The sequence below is a fragment of the Saccopteryx leptura genome, chromosome 9 (genome assembly GCF_036850995.1).
Source record: "Saccopteryx leptura isolate mSacLep1 chromosome 9, mSacLep1_pri_phased_curated, whole genome shotgun sequence".
Classification (NCBI taxonomy): domain Eukaryota; kingdom Metazoa; phylum Chordata; class Mammalia; order Chiroptera; family Emballonuridae; genus Saccopteryx; species Saccopteryx leptura.
Genome location: NC_089511.1, coordinates 3,537,286 through 3,554,942, shown reverse-complemented (window position 1 = coordinate 3,554,942; position 17,657 = coordinate 3,537,286). Strand labels below are relative to the sequence as shown.

Genomic DNA, 17,657 nt, shown 5'->3' with positions numbered 1-17,657 from the left:
GGAGGAGTGACCACGGAGGGCTGGCCCCTCCTGTTCCTTGGTCTGCTTACCTGACAGGGGCAGGGGTGGGGATGAAAAGTCTACCTCTTAATAATTTGGGGAAAACAGAAAAGATAACATACGTGAAAAGCAATTTAGCTTCTTTTCAGGAGTTTTCTTATTACTACAATAATTTTTTCATGGTTATTAAATGTTATGGGATAAAATAACTAACTTGTTCTAACATTTCAAAAGCTGGCTATCAGGATGAAATCATTTCTATATGTTATGATGAGTTAAGGTCCCTGGAACATGAGCAATGGGCTGATGTCATTCAAGAGAGTTAGAGCCTCACAATGTTAGAGGGAGCTGACTGCGCCCCTGGTTAACTCTCAGGAAGACACAACAAGACACACACATCCCCAAAGGAGAGAAAGGAAGCCAACAAGGCTCATTCCAGCCAGCGGACGGCCAGATGGTCAGAGCGCAAGGAAACAGGACAGAGCTGAGCAGCCACGCCCCACTGTTAGTCCCACATGCACAAGCTCCCTCCCGCCAGCACTGACCGGGCCCCACTGGGCCACAGCCAGCAGGGCACACTGGGCAGTGCCCCCGGGGCGGGGCCCACAGCCTACCATCGGGTGAGAGCCCAGGGCGGCTGTGAGAAGGGTCTCTGGCCCTGTACTACCCGAGAGGGCTGCTAGTGGGGGGTGGTTCTGGGGGCAGCAGATGACAGGGCTGGCCTGGGGGGAGGGGAGAGGTGGCCCAGAGGGTTCAGGTCCTGGGGAGGGAGTCAGTGCATTCCTAAGAGGAGAACCCACAGGAAGGGGCAGGGAAGTGTGCCCTTCCTAGTCGCCTGTCTGCCCACCTGTCCCAAACCCATCTGCAGTGTTCAGTGGCCATCCCATTTCCGGGGTCAGTGCCCTCAGGGGTCTCAAGTTAACCCGGGCTGAAATGACGGCTCCGAGGTGCAGCGAGGAGCAGGGACGCTGTGTAGTCACTGCACCTCTGGGACGAGATTCGCTCGGGGGAAAGACCCTCTGGTGGACATGCCCGAGCTCCTGCGAACGGGGTGGTGGGGGCCTACAACACGGAGGTTGTTGGGGCTGAAAGCGAGGGTCCTACCCAGGAGCCGCTGTGACTGTGACCGTGTGGGGGTCTGAGAACCGGATACTCACCTGCTTGCCCTGCACTAAGACATTAGTAATGGACGGGGCCAGGCTGTCCACTACTTTATTTAAAAGACTTGCTGCGTGGCGCACCACCGACCTGGGGGCAAGAAAAGAGCAGGCCAGAGGTTCACAAATCCAGCAGGTGACTTGGGAATGGGGGCCCCAAGAGGGGGTAATTAGAAACGGGCACAATTAGGTCCTCGCATAATAATTGAGAGGAAACACCAAGCCCAAGACACTGGACCTAACAGCCGACATTTCCCAGACTGCAGGACCGACCCTCCGGGGTGGGGGAGGGACCCCCATCCTCACCAGGGCGTCGTCTGCACCAGTATCAGTTTAACCAGCAAAGACGGGAGCCGATGTTCCGCTGGCAGGAGCGGGGGAGGGGAGGGCCTCGGGGACGATTCTGACTTTGCGTTAAGAATTCATGCCTGAACCTGCGTGTGGTCTGTTCCCGGTGCAGGCCGGCTATTCCCAGTGCAGGCCGGCTATTCCCAGAACCCAGTCGGGTCATGTCGCTTTTGTGGCCAGGTCCTCGGGTTCCAGGACTCAGCTTGGGACTCGGGTTTAGGAATTGATACAATGACAGCTAGCTTTTTATTTCCCCTGGATAAAGCCAGAATGTTGGAGGAAGGAACTCACGCTGCTATTTTTACATTTCTGAAAAAATCTAAGACTGTGAGAACAGATTTATTTTTTAAGCACAGCGCATGCAGTATGTAAGACTCTCTCTCTCTCTCTCTCTCTCTCTCTCTCTCTCAAAAGTGAAAAAGCATGGGCAACTTTTCGACGGAAAAATAAAATAAAAATGTAGGTTTAAAACTGCTCTCCTTGCATTTCAGGATATTCGAGAAAGCCAAACGATAAGAAGCATTCATACTCCTTAATCTCCATACAGATGGAATAGTGAAAAACCAGTCAGTAACTGATAAAGTTAGTGAAACAGACACTGCCTACTTTTAGACAGGCCTCTGCCCACACACGACCAGACCCTCCGGATGCAAGGGAGCGCACTCGTTCCAAGCAGCTGAGCGCCGGCACGCCGTGTGCGGGTACCTGTCTCCCGTGAACCAGTAAGGTCGTGACGTGAGGGGCTATGGAGGAAGAGAACTTCTGGGTAAATGCAGCCCCGTAGCGAACCGCCAACCTGGGCGTGTCGGCGAAGCCATAGAAGGGAAAACACAGTAAATAAAACTCCAGGAATTTGTTCTCTTAAACATAACAGTCAGCCCTGTCCCTGTTTGCTGGTATGATTTATCTAAAAGGCAAGTATCATACGTAAAGCAAAAACAGCTTTGCTTAGCCAAAAAGAAGATTATGGACCACATTGGACCCTGATGGGCCTGTTAGGCAGTCTCCATGAGCTAGCACGCCTCACTGTGCTGGGATTTTGCAGTGAAACTCTGAGCTCTAACTGCGGGATTCTTACATCAATTCTTCTGGGTTGGAAAGGAATATTTAGTATAATCATAGCATTGGAATACTGGAAAGATTGTTTTATCAATATTCTTATTTAAGAGATTAGAAACCCGAGGCTCACTCAGGTTAAGGGAGTTCCTTACATGTCTTGAGACTTTTCTTTTTTTTATATTGGAAAATAATGGGTCTTCTAAAAGTAACCCTATACTCTTACTTTCAAAATGTTAGATTCTCTAGTAAGACGGTTAGAATTGCTTCAAAATGTAGAGAGCCATGCATTTCCGCATGCTGCCCTGCTGTGAATTTAAACTGGTTTATTTCAACTCACCTAATTTTTGTTCCAACCCCTGGGAAGAGACTAACTACCTCTGCAGCACGTACCGGTGATTTTCCACAAGGCAACTGCAATGTCTGGGATTTATGAGATCCAAGCGGCGAGAAAACGAACTTCTGACTATATCATTGGTGCTTATGATTAAACGAGCCACTGGTCTCTCCTCCCGGCCTTCCACGACTGCAGAAAACCCCCACTAGAACCTGAGGTACCTTGCTGGGACCCCACAGAGGCAAGGTCTACATCAGCACGACATTCCAGGGAACAGCCACCCGCTCTATTCCTACGGCGGTCTTTATTCCCAGACATTTTTGTAATATCTCAGCCATGACACCATGGAATGTAGGCAGAGCCAGGGAGTTGGGAAGTAAAAACACCCATCTTTAAGATCGGTCCATTATCTTCAGGCGGCTGGACAGGGCAACACAAACGATAAAACACGATGACAAGGACACGTATACAAACCAAAGCTTCTTGCTGCCGGCTTTCCTGTAGACCCTCTCGATGTGATCGGAAACGGTACCTAGACATCGGACGAGAGTCTTTGTTGAAAAGAGCTCTCTATGAAATGCATAACGTTTATTCTCCTTAAAAAAAAAATCAAATCACTCTTGAATGGTCATTTTGTTCCACTAGAGTTGGTACATCCACTCCTATGAATGTTCTGAACTATTTACGTCTGTAACCCAAATACACAGTGCATCTGTTCCTGCCCTTGTTGCTGCTTAGTTTGAGTGTTATGATTTTAGTATTTTATTTCTTGAAATGTACTGTTTTCTTAATTAGTATGCAATCTAAGTTTTTAACTAATAAAAATAAGTTATTTTAGTGTACTATAGAAAACAAAACAAAATAAAAAACCCAGAATATAGCCAGTTGAGCAGATGCTGCAGACTAAGAACATGGACAACCCTTCACTTGTTGGTTCAACAAAACTCGACGGAGACGGCTCTGAGCGTGATCTCTCTGACATGCGCTGTCGCACAGACACACGCGTCACTGTCCGGCGCCCGCTCCCCCACGGTGTGGCCTCGTGACTGGTCGGTCAGTAACCCAGCCACGGGACAGGGCAGAGCATCAAAAAGGAAGGGCCAAGAGTAAGATCTTCATTTTACCCTGAACTTCTTTTTATAGCTTTATAACAGATTGGATAAAATTATATGCTGATTCTACACAGGCTTGCGGTTTCCAATATAGCATTAGGTTTTACAGATTTAAAGCATTTAAAGTCTTTCAAATATCTAAGTAAAAGATGAGCATTCCTTCCAAGTTTACAAAAAAAAAAAAATGGTGTAGAAAATTATTCCCTCGGCATTTTTATTACCCACTCTTTGACGTGACTCTTCTCTTTCAAAGCACTACTCAAATACTCATCCCGGAATCTAGGTTCCTAAGGAAGTGCCTTGCTTTTTCTTGAACTCCTTTTGTTGTAAAAGTACAAATTTCAATAAACGTCCACAATATAATTGGGATTCTGCTTATACTTAAGAGTTTCAAGACTAACTAGAAAGGAGGGATTCTGTATGAAGTTTGCTGAAAGTTCTTTTGTCTTGAATTAGTCAAATTAAGACGATTCACTTCGCATGTGCAATAAAGACTCAAGGTTATCTGTCAGCCACAGTAATGCAAACACTAAGTGGGACCTTATGTGAATGGCACTTATGTGTAGTTCACTCCAGAACTATACATCTTATTAACTACACTGAGGTCTGACACACTGACTCAGTTTCCAATTCTAACCCCATCCACACGACCCCCTGGAAGGGGACTTGCAGAGGAGCCCAAAGCTTTGAGTAGCTGGACAGGAAGTCCTTGTAAGCATACTCTACACACGTCATTCTGCACTAGCAATGCCGGAAGCGGACCGTGATGGACGATTCAGAGATTCAACATACGAACGTGCATTTCGGGGATAGCTGGGTTTCGCCGTGAGTGCAGAGCGCACGTGGGCAGGAGCAGGAAGGCTTTATTTCTGTTAACAGCCCGCAGAGCGCAGGGCTGTTATGTGCTGCGCTCCGCTCCGCGCTGTGCTCCACTCCGTGTGCCTGCAGCAGACCCTGGGGCCGCGAACTTTGACAGCTATCACGATTCAATGTTGCTCTTGAAAACATACAGAGAGCAAAACTGGAAACAGAAACTGTCCATAAACAACACTGCGCCTCTTTTGGTGCTTGTGCAGCGACACAGCAGTCTCATTGTTCCAGAATGTTCTCAGACAGGCACGCTTACCTTCCTGAGTGATGAAGTTGGGGCCTTCCCTCTTGAGTAGTATGCCCAGCAGGATGACCTGGCCCGCCAGGCTGCTGCAGTCCTGAGAAAACAAATCTCTGTGAGCGGCCGGAGTGCAATGGGTACAGACGTGGCCACAGGGGGTGACTGACCGCGCGACCACATGATGCAGAGAGGAAGCATTCCATTCTGCTGCGACGGAAATGGGGGACGAGGAAATGTCACCGTTAGCCTACAAGCATGAGATGACACCATGCAACTGTTTCTCTTAGATTCTTAGAGACAGATGGTAGACAAGCTGGCTCCCTAGGGTACTAGGATTCAATCCTCACGTTTTCCGGGAAAGAAGATCAGCAGTGGATAGAAAACACGCTATCCGCAGGCACTGGTACTGACTCTGCCTCCCTGAGAGACGGGCCCACCGGCTGACCCTGCCTCCCTGGGCTCACTCACCCCTAAGTGGGAGACCGTGCTACTCTGAAGATGCTGTAAAGAGGGGGTGGAGCGGGGGGGCCCGGGCTGTGTGCTTTAGGTCTAGCGCATCACGTCCCGCCGACGCAGTCTATGGACAGCGCTGATGGCTGATCGGCACAGGGTAGGTGCTTTAGGTCTAGCGCATCACGTCCCGCCGACGCAGTCTATGGATAGCGCTGATCGGCACAGGGTAGGTGCTGCCCGGCAGGGTTCCTCTTCAGCCTCCACGCTCAGAGTTTTACAGCCTAGCGAGCTGTCACAGTATCCGCAGTTCTAACATGACAAGTTCATTTCCTTGGATAAGAGCTACTCTCTAGCCCCACCCACCCCCTTTTAGAATGCAAATAACCTTAGGGATGGCAAAACTTGAGGTTGCTGACAATACTCATATGGGTGTAATGGTAGGGCCGCTCTCCTCAGTGACCGGAGACTTAAAGCGAGCTATAGACCTAGAGGCTGGGCAGGAGAGGTCAGGAGTCAGGGGGCAGGGCACCGGGGACAGACTTGTGACCCCAAAGGCAACGACCCCTGACATCACTTCTTCAGTGGCCCCCACAATCTTCTCATCCCCGACACCACCCACGTCATCCCCACTCCTTAGGCGTCTCTAAGACATTCCCGCTAACTTAGGCCGGGAGAGCAACCTCTCGCTGCTGCCCTGGGTACAGACGGGCCTTCTACGCCAGGTTAGCTGCCACCTTTCCTAAGGGGACAAGTTAGAAACACGATCTGACCCCGGGACTTCCTCCGTGCCAGCCTGGCCGTGGCCTGGGGGTGGGGGGGGGTATGCTCCTCACACACCTGCAGCTTCTGCAGGATCTCGTGGTTGGGCCTGTTCTTCCACTCGGCGACGCTGACGTCCGGCTGCTGCTCCAGCTCAGCAGTGGTGGACGTGCTGCTCTGGCGTTTCACTTTCGAGTGTTTGGGGAGCTCTAGTTCCTCGAAACTCTTAAATTCTGGAAGCCTAGAAACCAGAAGCAAACACTTCAGCTTTCCTGCACAGCTAATGTAACCTACAGAGACACAGTAACAACCCACAGGGACTTACTCCTCCGTGTCACTGATTCGCAGGAAGTCAAGCTGCTCCACCACAGCTCCGGATATGAGGGTCTGAAACGGGATGAACAAGGTGGCCAACTCTCAGATTCATCGAGCCAGACCCTTATGAACTGCACACACACTGTACGCTAAGTATGGTGATACTTCAAAAAAAAGTTTGCCCTGGTGACTTGGCTCAGTGGTAGGGTGTCGGCCTGGCGTGCGGAAGTCCCAGGTCCGATTCCCAGCCAGGGCACACAGGAGAAGCGCCCATCTGCTTCTCCACCCTTCCCCCCCCCTTCCTTTCTGTCTCTCTCTTCCCCTCCTGCAGCCAAGGCTCCATTGGAGCAAAGTTGGCCCAGGCATTGAGGATGGCTCCATGGCTTCCACCTCAAGCAGTAGAATGGCTCTAGTTGCAACAGAGCAACGCCCCAGATGGGCAGAGCATCACCCCCTGGGGGCATGCCGGGTGGATCCCAGTTGGGTGCATACGAGAGTCTGTCTCTCTGCCTCCCCGCTTCTCACTTCAGAAAAATACAAAATAAGCAAAAAAATAAATAAAGTTCACCTAAAACATATATAACTTTTAAGGAATTTCTGAAACAGGAAGTCTAAATTCAGACAGCCCTGCACATACAAGACCCCCTGCAATAAAACAAGGACACCGAGCTACGAGCTCACGGGTCATAGTAAATGAGGAAGTCCACATGTGATGTGCTGTGCTTTCTCTCTGTTCTTAGAACTACGGTTATTTTTAAGCTGACGTAAAATTCATGACTTATTAAAATGTTTAAAAATATATATGTCGAAATGAAAAGACAACATGAGACACTAAAATAGTTTTTAGGAAAAGATGAGGTGAAGTTGGCAAGTCCAGCTCACAGACAGAGAGCACACAGACAGAGAGCGCACAGACAGAGAGCACACAGACAGAGAGCGCACAGACAACCGGACTGACCCGGTGCTCACTCTGTGTGAGGGGATGTCACTGGAGGCTCACCGAGTGGGATGTGACCTAACTGCCCAGGGCCAGGCACTAGGAAGAGGGTAACTGCCCTGCGGCCCACGGGGATTTAGGGGAGGACTGTAACGCTCCAGGTGAGAGAGGGCGGGAGGTGGTTACTCTGGGTGTCAGCGGAGAGTAGAGAGAACCAATTTGACAATGCACTGTAATGTGGGTACGGAGAGTCAAGAATTCATTAATTCACAAAGCTGATAACTAATACTGAAAACATAAGAGAATTAATTTTTTTTTTTTCATTTTTCTGAAGCTGGAAACAGGGAGAGACAGTCAGACAGACTCCCGCAGGCACCCGACCGGGATCCACCCGGCATGCCCACCAGGGGCGATGCTCTGCCCACCAGGGGGCGATGCTCTGCCCATCCTGGGCATCGCCATGTTGCGACCAGAGCCACTCTAGCGCCTGAGGCAGAGGCCACAGAGCCATCCCCAGCGCCCGGGCCATCTTTGCTCCAATGGAGCCTTGGCTGCAGGAGGGGAAGAGAGAGACAGAGAGGAAGGAGGGGGTGGGGATGGAGAAGCAAATGGGCGCTTCTCCTATGTGCCCTGGCCGGGAATCGAACCCGGGTCCTCCGCACGCTAGGCCGACGCTCTACCGCTGAGCCAACCGGCCAGGGCCAAGAGAATTAATTTTGATTTAATATTTTCTATTTTTATGAGCCTACCCATCCTAATTTAGCCCACAGAATAAATGTTTAATCAGAGTTAATAAGCAAATGCTGAATCCCATTAATAGTCTCTAGAGCTTTTAATAAAACAGTCCAGTTGGTTGCTTAGGCTCCTGAATTAGTTTTATAAAAAAAACAAACAAAGACCAACATCATACTTATAATTAATTTGCTAGGCATTAATGCCTTAGTGTTGTTGGTAATCAGATAAATATTGTTAGATATGTGTCAGATACAACATTACACTCAACAAGGCGTTCTGCGCTGAGCTGCCCCGTGATACCGTCCTGGGTCCTGCCTGACTCCACCTGAGACCGGCCTCCGTCCCAGCCTCCAGCAACCCAACTGCCGACAGGACAGGGCCGTTAGACTCCCCAGCTGGAGCGAGTGCCGTGAGGCCCGTGGGGGGTGCCGGGTGGAGGGGCCGGAAGGGAGCGGAGCCCCCGGGATGCACAAGCAGAGCGGGAAGAGCCTGGACTCAAGTTCAAAAGGAACTCCCAGGGCCATTTCCACTTCCTGTACTAAAGAGAAGACAAAGACTGGGTGGAGGGGGGGGCGGTGTGTGAGGGGCTGTTGTTTCAGGGTGTTGAGTTTCACGAGCCACAGGCCCAAGATTCCACAGCAGGGCCCGTCCCCACCCTGGACCCTCGCTTCCTCAAACGCAACAGTGAGGTTAGAGATGAGCCTCCACAGTCTAAAGTTCTGGCCGGAATCCCTGCCACTGCTCGAGCCTCAGACTGGCAGGACCAGGTAAACTGGGGGGTGACAACAGGAACAGGAAGGCCTTACAATGAAGAGCCTTGAACAGAGCACACACTGAGAAACGCCGCCGTGCCCAGACTGGGTAACCGTCCTGACAACCGAGGCCCACGGCGGTTCTGACGCTACCTGCAGACGATCCACGTGCACTTTGACTCCGCCAACCACGCCTTTCTTAAAAGCTGCCAGCATGTCCAGTATGGGGTTGAACCGGCTGCCTCTAAAAATACAAACAGGTGGACAGGAACCGTGCAGATTAACACCAGAATGAGAAACACGTCCCCTATTACCAAGTGCCCTCTACGTGTGCAGAGCGCTCTGCCGGCCCCTGAGCGGGGCCCCAGTCCCAGAGGGCTCCACGCTGCCAGCCGTGGGCCCCGCCCACCGCTTCTCCTCATCTACCGACCTGATGTTGTCTTCCCGGATGAGAACGAGGAACAGGGGGCGCCCGTGCATTTTCCAGTACTGCTTAATGAACTGCAGTGCGTTCTGTCGACAGAAGAACGAGGGAGGTGAACGGTGTAGTGTCCACGCTGGTCTGCGTGCTGGACCACCAGTGTCCACGAGCCAGCATAACTCAGAGTCAGGCCCGGATAACACGGGCTCCCCAGGGCTAGACGTGTTCGGGTGCGCACATGTATACACACAGGAGCTTGTACAAGCTAAGTGAGGAACCGCTTTGGTTTTCAACTTTGTGTTTGAAAATACTTAGAGTGCCCATGAGTTAAGGATGCTTTGTGTGTGTGTGTGTGTGTGTGTGTGTGTGTGTGCGCGTGTATATGTGTGTGTATGTGTATGTGTGTGTGTGTATGTGTGTGCGTATGTGTGTATGTGTATGTGTGTGTGTTGTATGTGTGTATGTGTGTGTGTGTTGTGTGTGTGTTGTATGTGTGTATGTGTGTATGTGTGTGTATGTGTGTGTGTTGTGTGTGTATGTGTGTGTGTGTTGTGTGTGTGTTGTATGTGTGTATGTGTGTGTATGTGTGTATGTGTGTATGTGTGTATGTGTGTATGTGTGTGTATGTGTGTATGTGTGTGCGTGTGTGTGTGCGTGTGTGTATGTGTGTATGTGTGTGTGTTGTATGTGTGTATGTGTATGTGTTGTCCGTGTGTGTGTATGTGTGTGTGTGTGTTGTGTGTGTGTTGTGTGTGTGTTGTATGTGTGTATGTGTGTGTATGTGTGTGTATGTGTGTGTGTGTGTATGTGTGTATGTGTTGTGTGTGTGTGTGTGTGTATGTGTGTGTGTTGTATGTGTGTATGTGTGTGTGTGTGTATGTGTATGTGTGTGTGTGTGTTGTATGTGTGTATGTGTGTGTGTGTGTCCTAACAAACTCAGTTTCAGGACAGTCCCAGGGAGGAACAGCCAACCCAGGGTTACCGTCCAGAAGATGGGTCCTCACTCTATGTTACTGTGTGAAATGTTTTATGTGACGGGAGGTAGGAGAGGCGGGACTGAACCTGTACCGGGACCTTCAGAAACGTCCGAGTTCTTTCTTTGGCTCAATTTCCGTTGGCATCATCCTCAGACCAAACACGCACCTCCCACTTCCCCACGTGCCTGGCTCTGTTCTCAGAGCTCTCTGTATATATCAGCTCCTTTGGTGCCCACAACAGCTCTCTTCTCATTCAGTTATAACAATGAGCTCACATAGGCACAGAGGAGCTAAGTGACGTGTCCAAGATCACCCGACTGTCACACTGTGGGGCCAGCATTTTACAGACGCAGCCTGGCCCGGCGGCGTGCTCTGCCTGCTCAGCCTCGCTGCGGCGGAAATGGAAGAGGGAGGTGGACACTTAGCTATCTGAGTGGCAGGAGTTAGCTGAGGTTTTACTGGAGAGTCTTCATTAAAAAGCAAAAAAAAAAAATTATTTCGCTACCTTGACTTTTGTATAAAAAGAGGCAATCTGTTAATGTCACAGGAACATGGGTTCCCACAAGAGCCCCCTCCCTGCTTTCACAAACCACGTCCTTTCGTTCCCTCTGCGGAAGGGACAGCAAGCAAAGCCTCCCCGCTTTCCACAGAGCAGACCCCTCTGTCATCTAAGGCTGCGGGCACGTCCCCTGTCCCCAAGGCCTGTGCAGCGGCTGCTTCCTTTCGCATCTCACGCCGTGCCCCCGCCCCGTGTCACAGAGCCAGGAGCGCCCGGCGGGAGGACGCGGGAGGACGTGTGACAGACACCCTGAGCCCACACCGATCCGCCCACGTCGGTGAGAGGGGGTCCCGACGCCACCTTTATGTCGTCAATCAGCAGCAGGACATCCTGAGACATGTAGAAATCGCTGAGGTCGAAGATGATCGGGTAACAAACCACGGTCTTCCCCAGGATGCGGTAGATCTGCAGGGAGAAGCGGAAACTAAACACAAAACCGGCCAGAGGCACAGGCTCCGGAACGTAAGACCTAACAAGAATGAAAACAGGTCTGATTCTGAACAAGCAAATAATATACCCTGTAAAACACACACACACACACACACACACACACACACACACACACACAGAAATTTTAAGTTTCTTGACCGAGCGGGTATGCTAACGAACGTCGTGCCCCTCTACTGTGCCTGGGAAAGCCTCTGTTTGAGTAAAGACCACTATAATCGAGTCCCTATGACACTTACAGAGCAAGGCAGGTACTTATCTATCCCTAAAAGACCTCTGTGATATCACACAAAACAAATACGATTTACTTGTAAGAACACAGTAATTCAGAGACTGAGCACAGGCGCGCTCGTTTCAGCCTGTGGAGCTGTGATCTGAACGCGGCGCCCTGGGGAGGGGTCGTGTCACCTTAGATGTGCCGAGACAGCCGATGGGCCTGTCGGGCCTCCCTGAGAGCCCCAGCTTCTCGTTGACACCCAGATGGAAGTAAGCCTGGAAGACACAGATTTGTAAACCAGAGTCAGGCAAGAATCCACGCTTTTCCCCTTGCCCCTTCCCCGCAAGCGAGCACCCTGTTAATTTTATCTTTCCAGGGAAAAAGCGGCAGGGAGACCTTACTCAATAGACTTGTTGGCGAACAAGCTAGCCCACGGTGTGAACTTAGACTGCGGGCCCCGGGGAAGGGCAGAGCGGGATGGTCGTGAACGCTCACTCGCGTGGCTCTGTCTGACAGAGAAAGGGACAAGAAGAGACCAACGCCTTCCATGTGATAAAATGTCCGGCTAGTTCCAGTTTTTAAACATGGAGCTACACACCTCGGACTAGATAACCACCTTCAAGTACTGCCCGCCAAAGCGGAAATATCTTTATTGGTTTTTCTCATTATATGAATTTTATGAGAAATTTAAGCCAAGTGCTGCAACCGCTCTAGAAGTTCTGTGTACTCTGACGGCCCCTGGGGCAGCTTTGGCGCGAGTTGGGAGGACGGCGATCCTTGTGTGATCCTAAACCACCACCAGACGGACAAGACAGGGTCACGGCGTGTTAAAGCACAGAGATCAGCTCCGGCCCACGTCACGCGCCTCTGTCCGTGTGTGTGTCCAGTTACACCAGTGGGTCCTGGCGCTACATGATCTGTCTGCTCTGCCACTTTTCAAAGCTTGACATTGTGGCGTTCCGGCTTCTGGGTGGTAGCTGCCTTTGCACTCAGCGACAGTTCAACGTAGAAATGACTGAAGAAACAGGGAGACTGGAAAATGTCTGTCGAAGTATTAGAAGAAGGGGAGGGTGCCCCAGTGGGGCAGAAACTTCTAGAATTTCAACGAGGTAGAAGCAGATGGGTTGCAAAAGAATTGGGAGCTACTCAGTGCCGGAGCTGGGCACTTCCTCCAGCCCGGAAGCCCCCCACCCTGTCTGACACCGGCCCCAGGGTGAAGTCTGACACCAGCCCCCAAGGGAAGGTTGCGCCCCAGTTTTTGTTCCTTCTAAACGAATTCAACGAACACCTTTCGACACTGTACTGTTCTTTCTGCAGGCTAATTTCCTAGACTAGCTGGAGCCAAGAGGAGACATGTTCTCTTTGAAACACAGTGTCAGGGTGCCCAGCCTCTAGGAATAATGGACTAATAATCTACACTGACACTAACAGTGCATGGGCCATTTCTGCATTCTCTTGGGTCAAAGAGATTTCATTTTAGTTTTGAGCTACTATGTTCAAGTATTTTATGGTTGGCCATTTATCCATATATTTAATGGCTATTTGTGTGCTCTGTATATATATTATATTTTCATTTTCCCCCTTTTCTACTGGGTAGTTGTCATCCTTTCTGGTATATTAAGGATATTACCTTTTGTAACAAATAGTTCTCCTAGTTTGCTCACCTTTACATTGTTACAAAATGAGAGAATGACTGCACAGTAGGATACACATCAGTTTGCAAGTGGTATTTCTATTTTTTTTTTTTTTTTTTTTTTGTATTTTCCTGAACTGAGAAACAGGGAGACAAAGAGACAGACTCCGCATGTGCACAACTGGGATCCACCCAGCGTGCCCACCAGGGGGCGAAGCTCTGCCCATCCGGGGCGTTGCTCCGTTACTGCTGGAGCCATGCTAGCACCTCAGGTAGAGGCCATGGAGCCATCCTCAACGCCCGGGCCAACTTTGCTCCAATGGAGCGTTGGCTGCAGGAGAAGAAGACAGAGATAGAGAGAAAGGAGAGGGGAAAGGATGGAGAAGCAGATGGGTGCTTCTCCTGTGTGCCCTGGCCAGGAATCGAGCCCAGGACTTCTACATGCTAGGCCGACACTCTACCACTGAGCCAACGGTCAGGGCCACAAGTGGTATTTCAATCCAAACATTCTACCAGGAGATTCCACAGCACCTTTGATGTGTGGGGCTGTGTACCCATCGTCAGCTATAGTGAGTTCAATTGGTTAGCTGTTTCCTTAGTGGCTTTTTGGTACTGGTATTGCTCTAAGAATGAACTTCCCTTCCAACAGCTATATACTGTGTTTCTATTTTTTTCTCCTGCTGATTTTATACTTAAATCATTTTTTTTAAAGTATTTAAATGTTTAATGTGTCTGGAATTTATTTTTGTGTTTGATGAGAGGTAGAAATTTAGCCTAAATCTTCCTAAATGGAAAATCAAACCATCTTTCCACAATCTACCGATCGTGATTTGAGCTGATTTCAAATACCACCCTCACCGTACACAAAATGAACGTCATCAGCAGAGCGGTTCACCCTGCGAGGGTGGCACATCTGTGGCAGCGTGAGCGCGCTGTCTCCTCCTTCTGCACGTACGTGCCCAGGTGAGAGGGTCCCGAGCTGGCACTGGGGCTGGCGTGGAGCTGGTGCTCGGGAAATTCATGACCACACGTGAACCACTGCGTGTGGCACAAGGCACAGCCTCTTCCCCTCAAACAGTGTCCCTTTTCAGAAATACCGTCCATCTATGGATCCATGTCTAACCCACGCTGGACTTCTTCAAACACATGATTTTACGAATTAACGGTGCACAGGTCACACCGTACTGATCTAGGTAGACTTCCTTTCAACCCTACTCTATCACGGTAAAAGGGCTTCTCCTGGCTTTCGGGACCGGGGCACAGCTGTTGGTGACCACTGAGCGGTCAGGCTTGAATGCGCCCTGCATTCCAGGGTGCAGCTAACACCGTCCCCACGCTATGCACATTCACTTCAGGCATGAAGATACAGAGTAGTGACCACACCACCCAGCGGTCCGGAAACACTCCATCCCACATCTGCTGAGTATTCAGAAGTCTCAGGAGGCAAACGGCACCGTGGCGACCACCTGGCGACACAGTAACCACGCCAGCGGAAGCCCTGCTCCCAGCCGCCTGCCCTTCCATCCCCCTCACGGGCCCGAGAAGGGGACAGCGTCTCAGAGAAGAGCAGTCACCACTGGCACAGACTATGGGCAGAGCTAGGACTTGAAGGGGCCCTTCCCAAAGGCAGACCTATAAGAAGCAGTGTACCAGGCGGCGTATCTGAGAGGACCAATCCCAGAAACCCAGCTCGCGTGGGACACAGGCTGCAGCCGTAGCCATGGAGAACCTTCCATTCTGACGAGCGCTCGGGGAAGCCGGGTTTTAGGTCACCGTCGCCCTTTTAGCCGTACCACACAGCCAGGTCGTAAGTCACTTGCTAGCATCGTCTTTGACACAACCCCATGTAAAATGAGTCCCTTACACACATTGCCTGACTCTGGGCCTGGGAGCTTCCTCGCACGGACGCCACAGCCCTCGGCAGACCTCTGGGGCAGCCGCCACCGTGCTGACCGGAGTGACTTGTGGGTGACTAGTTTTCCTTCTGTAAGTAGACTCCGAGGTCACTGAGAGCAGGGACAGTCATTTGGTCCGAGGGCCCCGCTCAGTGCTCTGCACGGAGCAGGTGCTGGCTGGTGGATGAACGAATGAATACAACTGAACGGATGAACAAACGCCACAGCCCAGGCACCTGGAGCCTTGCTGGTCGCGTCAGTCTCAACTGCATGTTTTTTTGGTAGAGTACAGACATCGACCATAAAAAGGTTGCTCATGTGAATTAAGCCCGAAAACCCGATTCGGGCGAATCTGCCTTGAGAAACGGGTTTATCAAAGACCAACAGCCTCTGCTGCCGTTCCCGGGACCCTTCCGCCTTCCGCCATGTACATCTTCGTGTGATTTTAAAATGTAAGGGTTAATGTTACACAACCACTACGGCTAAGGCGGTTTTGTGTCCGTGGTCAGTCTAGGCTAGGAACAGACTCTAGCCAGGCGTGGAAACCAACACGCCCTATACTACCATGTATACACACACAACACAGCTGGGTTGAAGTTTAGCAATGTCTGGTCACGTGGGTTTCTCAACTTAGAAAGACTCTGGGATCAACGACCCTCTCTTAGACTCAGACTTCCACTGTGATTCTTGGCTGTACTCTAAGTCTGACCACCAGGTGCTTGTAGCCCACAGAGTGGACCGTAGGAGAACAGAGCCACCCACCTTCACGAGCTCCGACTGCGGCCATATCTGAATGGGTTCCACCTGCTGAGGAGTCTGGGTCTGAATGCCGTACGTGTTGAGGAAAACCTGAAGGCTGAAGAACGAGAAGAGAGAGAGAAGAGAGAGAGAGACATTCTGAGACAACGCATTGACGAGCAGGGAAGCTGGCAGAGCGGGAGGCAGAGCCCATGCTGACGTGATCATGTTTGAATGCGTTAGCGAGCAGTACGCCGTCCGCCCCGACATCAGAGGCCTTCGGGGCTCTCCACGAAATGTCAAGGGGGAGCTTTGGGGACAGGGTAGGTGCTGATCTGGGGAATCCCTGTCATCAGTTTGTACTAATGTCGCCAAACTGCACTCCAGACAGCCCTGGCACTGCCGGTCTTCAATATTCACATCAACTAAAACAAAATTATTGTTCAACATGAAAAGTCTATTGTTCCGGCATTTAAAGTGCCAGTAACGACATCCTGCACACCCTGCCAGGGGGTCTATCTATGAACTTAACCTCTACCACCCTACGCAACATTGTAAGCAGAAAGCAACAAGCCTCCCTCCCCGCCCCGCAGAAGAACAAACCGCCCATCCGGACGTCGTACCGTTGGCTTTCTGCTATGAGGGCGACGTGAACTACCAGGTCATTTTCCAGTGGGCCCTGCAATGCAGAATGAGGGAGGGGAGGGACGTGTTAGGAGATCTGGTCATCACCGGCTGCTGGGAGAGTCAAGGACAGTGCTAACCATCTCTCAGCAGTTCATTAAAATGATGGGCAGCAGCGGGCTGAGTCCGCCTCTCCTGCCTTACTCTCCACTGCCTGCTGATCAGTGTGATGGTGTACACAGTAATGGAACTCCAAGGAATGGAAAACCATAAATCACCCCACGACCAGAGGGGCTAGCCTGTCGGGCGCTTTTAAATGATGCAGAAGAGTGGTTTGGGGACCGAGGTTCATTCTCCATCATTGAACTCTGAAGGGAAGAGGAGGAACTAAAAATAAAATTCAATTTATGCATTCTCGGTGAGAATGAAATGATTGCGAGTCAAAATTATTCATTGACATCTTAACCACAGATGAGGCTATTCCCTTTCTTGTTAGCCAATTTTCCTTTTGCACCTTATCCATCAAAATAGCTTTCTTCTAATATATAGTTCCTATGGTAAAGGAAAAAAAAGTACCCAGTTGATGATATAATTAGCACTGCGCTCATTAAATACAAGCTGTTGGGCTTAATAGTTCTAATCAAAGAGAGCGTTGGACATGTGCCACTCTTTCCTGTGTGAAAAAGATCGCTATAGCATGTATTATACATGGAGACTATATATTATTAACAGAGAACGTTAAGAGGCCCCAATAAATCACAGTATTAGGAAGCTCTGAGAATACTGGTCAAATATAATTTCTTTATAGTAATGAACCCAACATTCCCAATAGTATGCTTTAAAACGCTTGATTTACCGCCAGTCAATTCCAGGGTATTCAGGATGCCGCTCAAATTTACATATGATGGAAGGCAATAAATACCAGAATACACATATCGCCAGTAAAAATCAGACCATCAAAGGCATGGTTCCCAGAATTGTCATGAAAATGCCAGTTTAGGCAGACTTCCACATGATTTACGTAATTGGAAGGAAACCTGACGTGGGGCGGTGAGCACACGGTACAGCATACAG

At 50.3% G+C, this 17,657-nt stretch overlaps 1 protein-coding gene across 3 annotated transcripts in view; it reads right to left on the bottom strand.

The window, feature by feature from the left end:
* PHKB (phosphorylase kinase regulatory subunit beta) overlaps positions 1-17,657 on the bottom strand; it is a 115,754-nt gene that overhangs the window by 19,017 nt on the left and 79,080 nt on the right. For 2 of the 3 annotated variants that reach the window (XR_010747055.1, XM_066349907.1), the window contains exons 15-25: positions 16,583-16,638; positions 15,984-16,077; positions 11,885-11,968; positions 11,330-11,434; positions 9,503-9,585; positions 9,226-9,316; positions 6,659-6,720; positions 6,412-6,574; positions 5,137-5,218; positions 3,373-3,430; positions 1,158-1,248 (exon numbers count right to left, since the gene is read on the bottom strand). Coding sequence is in view for 1 of the 3 variants with exons in the window: in XM_066349907.1 (XP_066206004.1) it covers positions 1,158-1,248; positions 3,373-3,430; positions 5,137-5,218; positions 6,412-6,574; positions 6,659-6,720; positions 9,226-9,316; positions 9,503-9,585; positions 11,330-11,434; positions 11,885-11,968; positions 15,984-16,077; positions 16,583-16,638 (969 nt within the window). In the remaining 2 variants the exon portion in view is untranslated. Of the gene's footprint in view, positions 1-1,157; positions 1,249-2,210; positions 2,302-3,372; positions 3,431-5,136; positions 5,219-6,411; positions 6,575-6,658; positions 6,721-9,225; positions 9,317-9,502; positions 9,586-11,329; positions 11,435-11,884; positions 11,969-15,983; positions 16,078-16,582; positions 16,639-17,657 lie in introns of all 3 variants that reach the window. The other variant, XR_010747056.1, reaches the window with a different exon arrangement.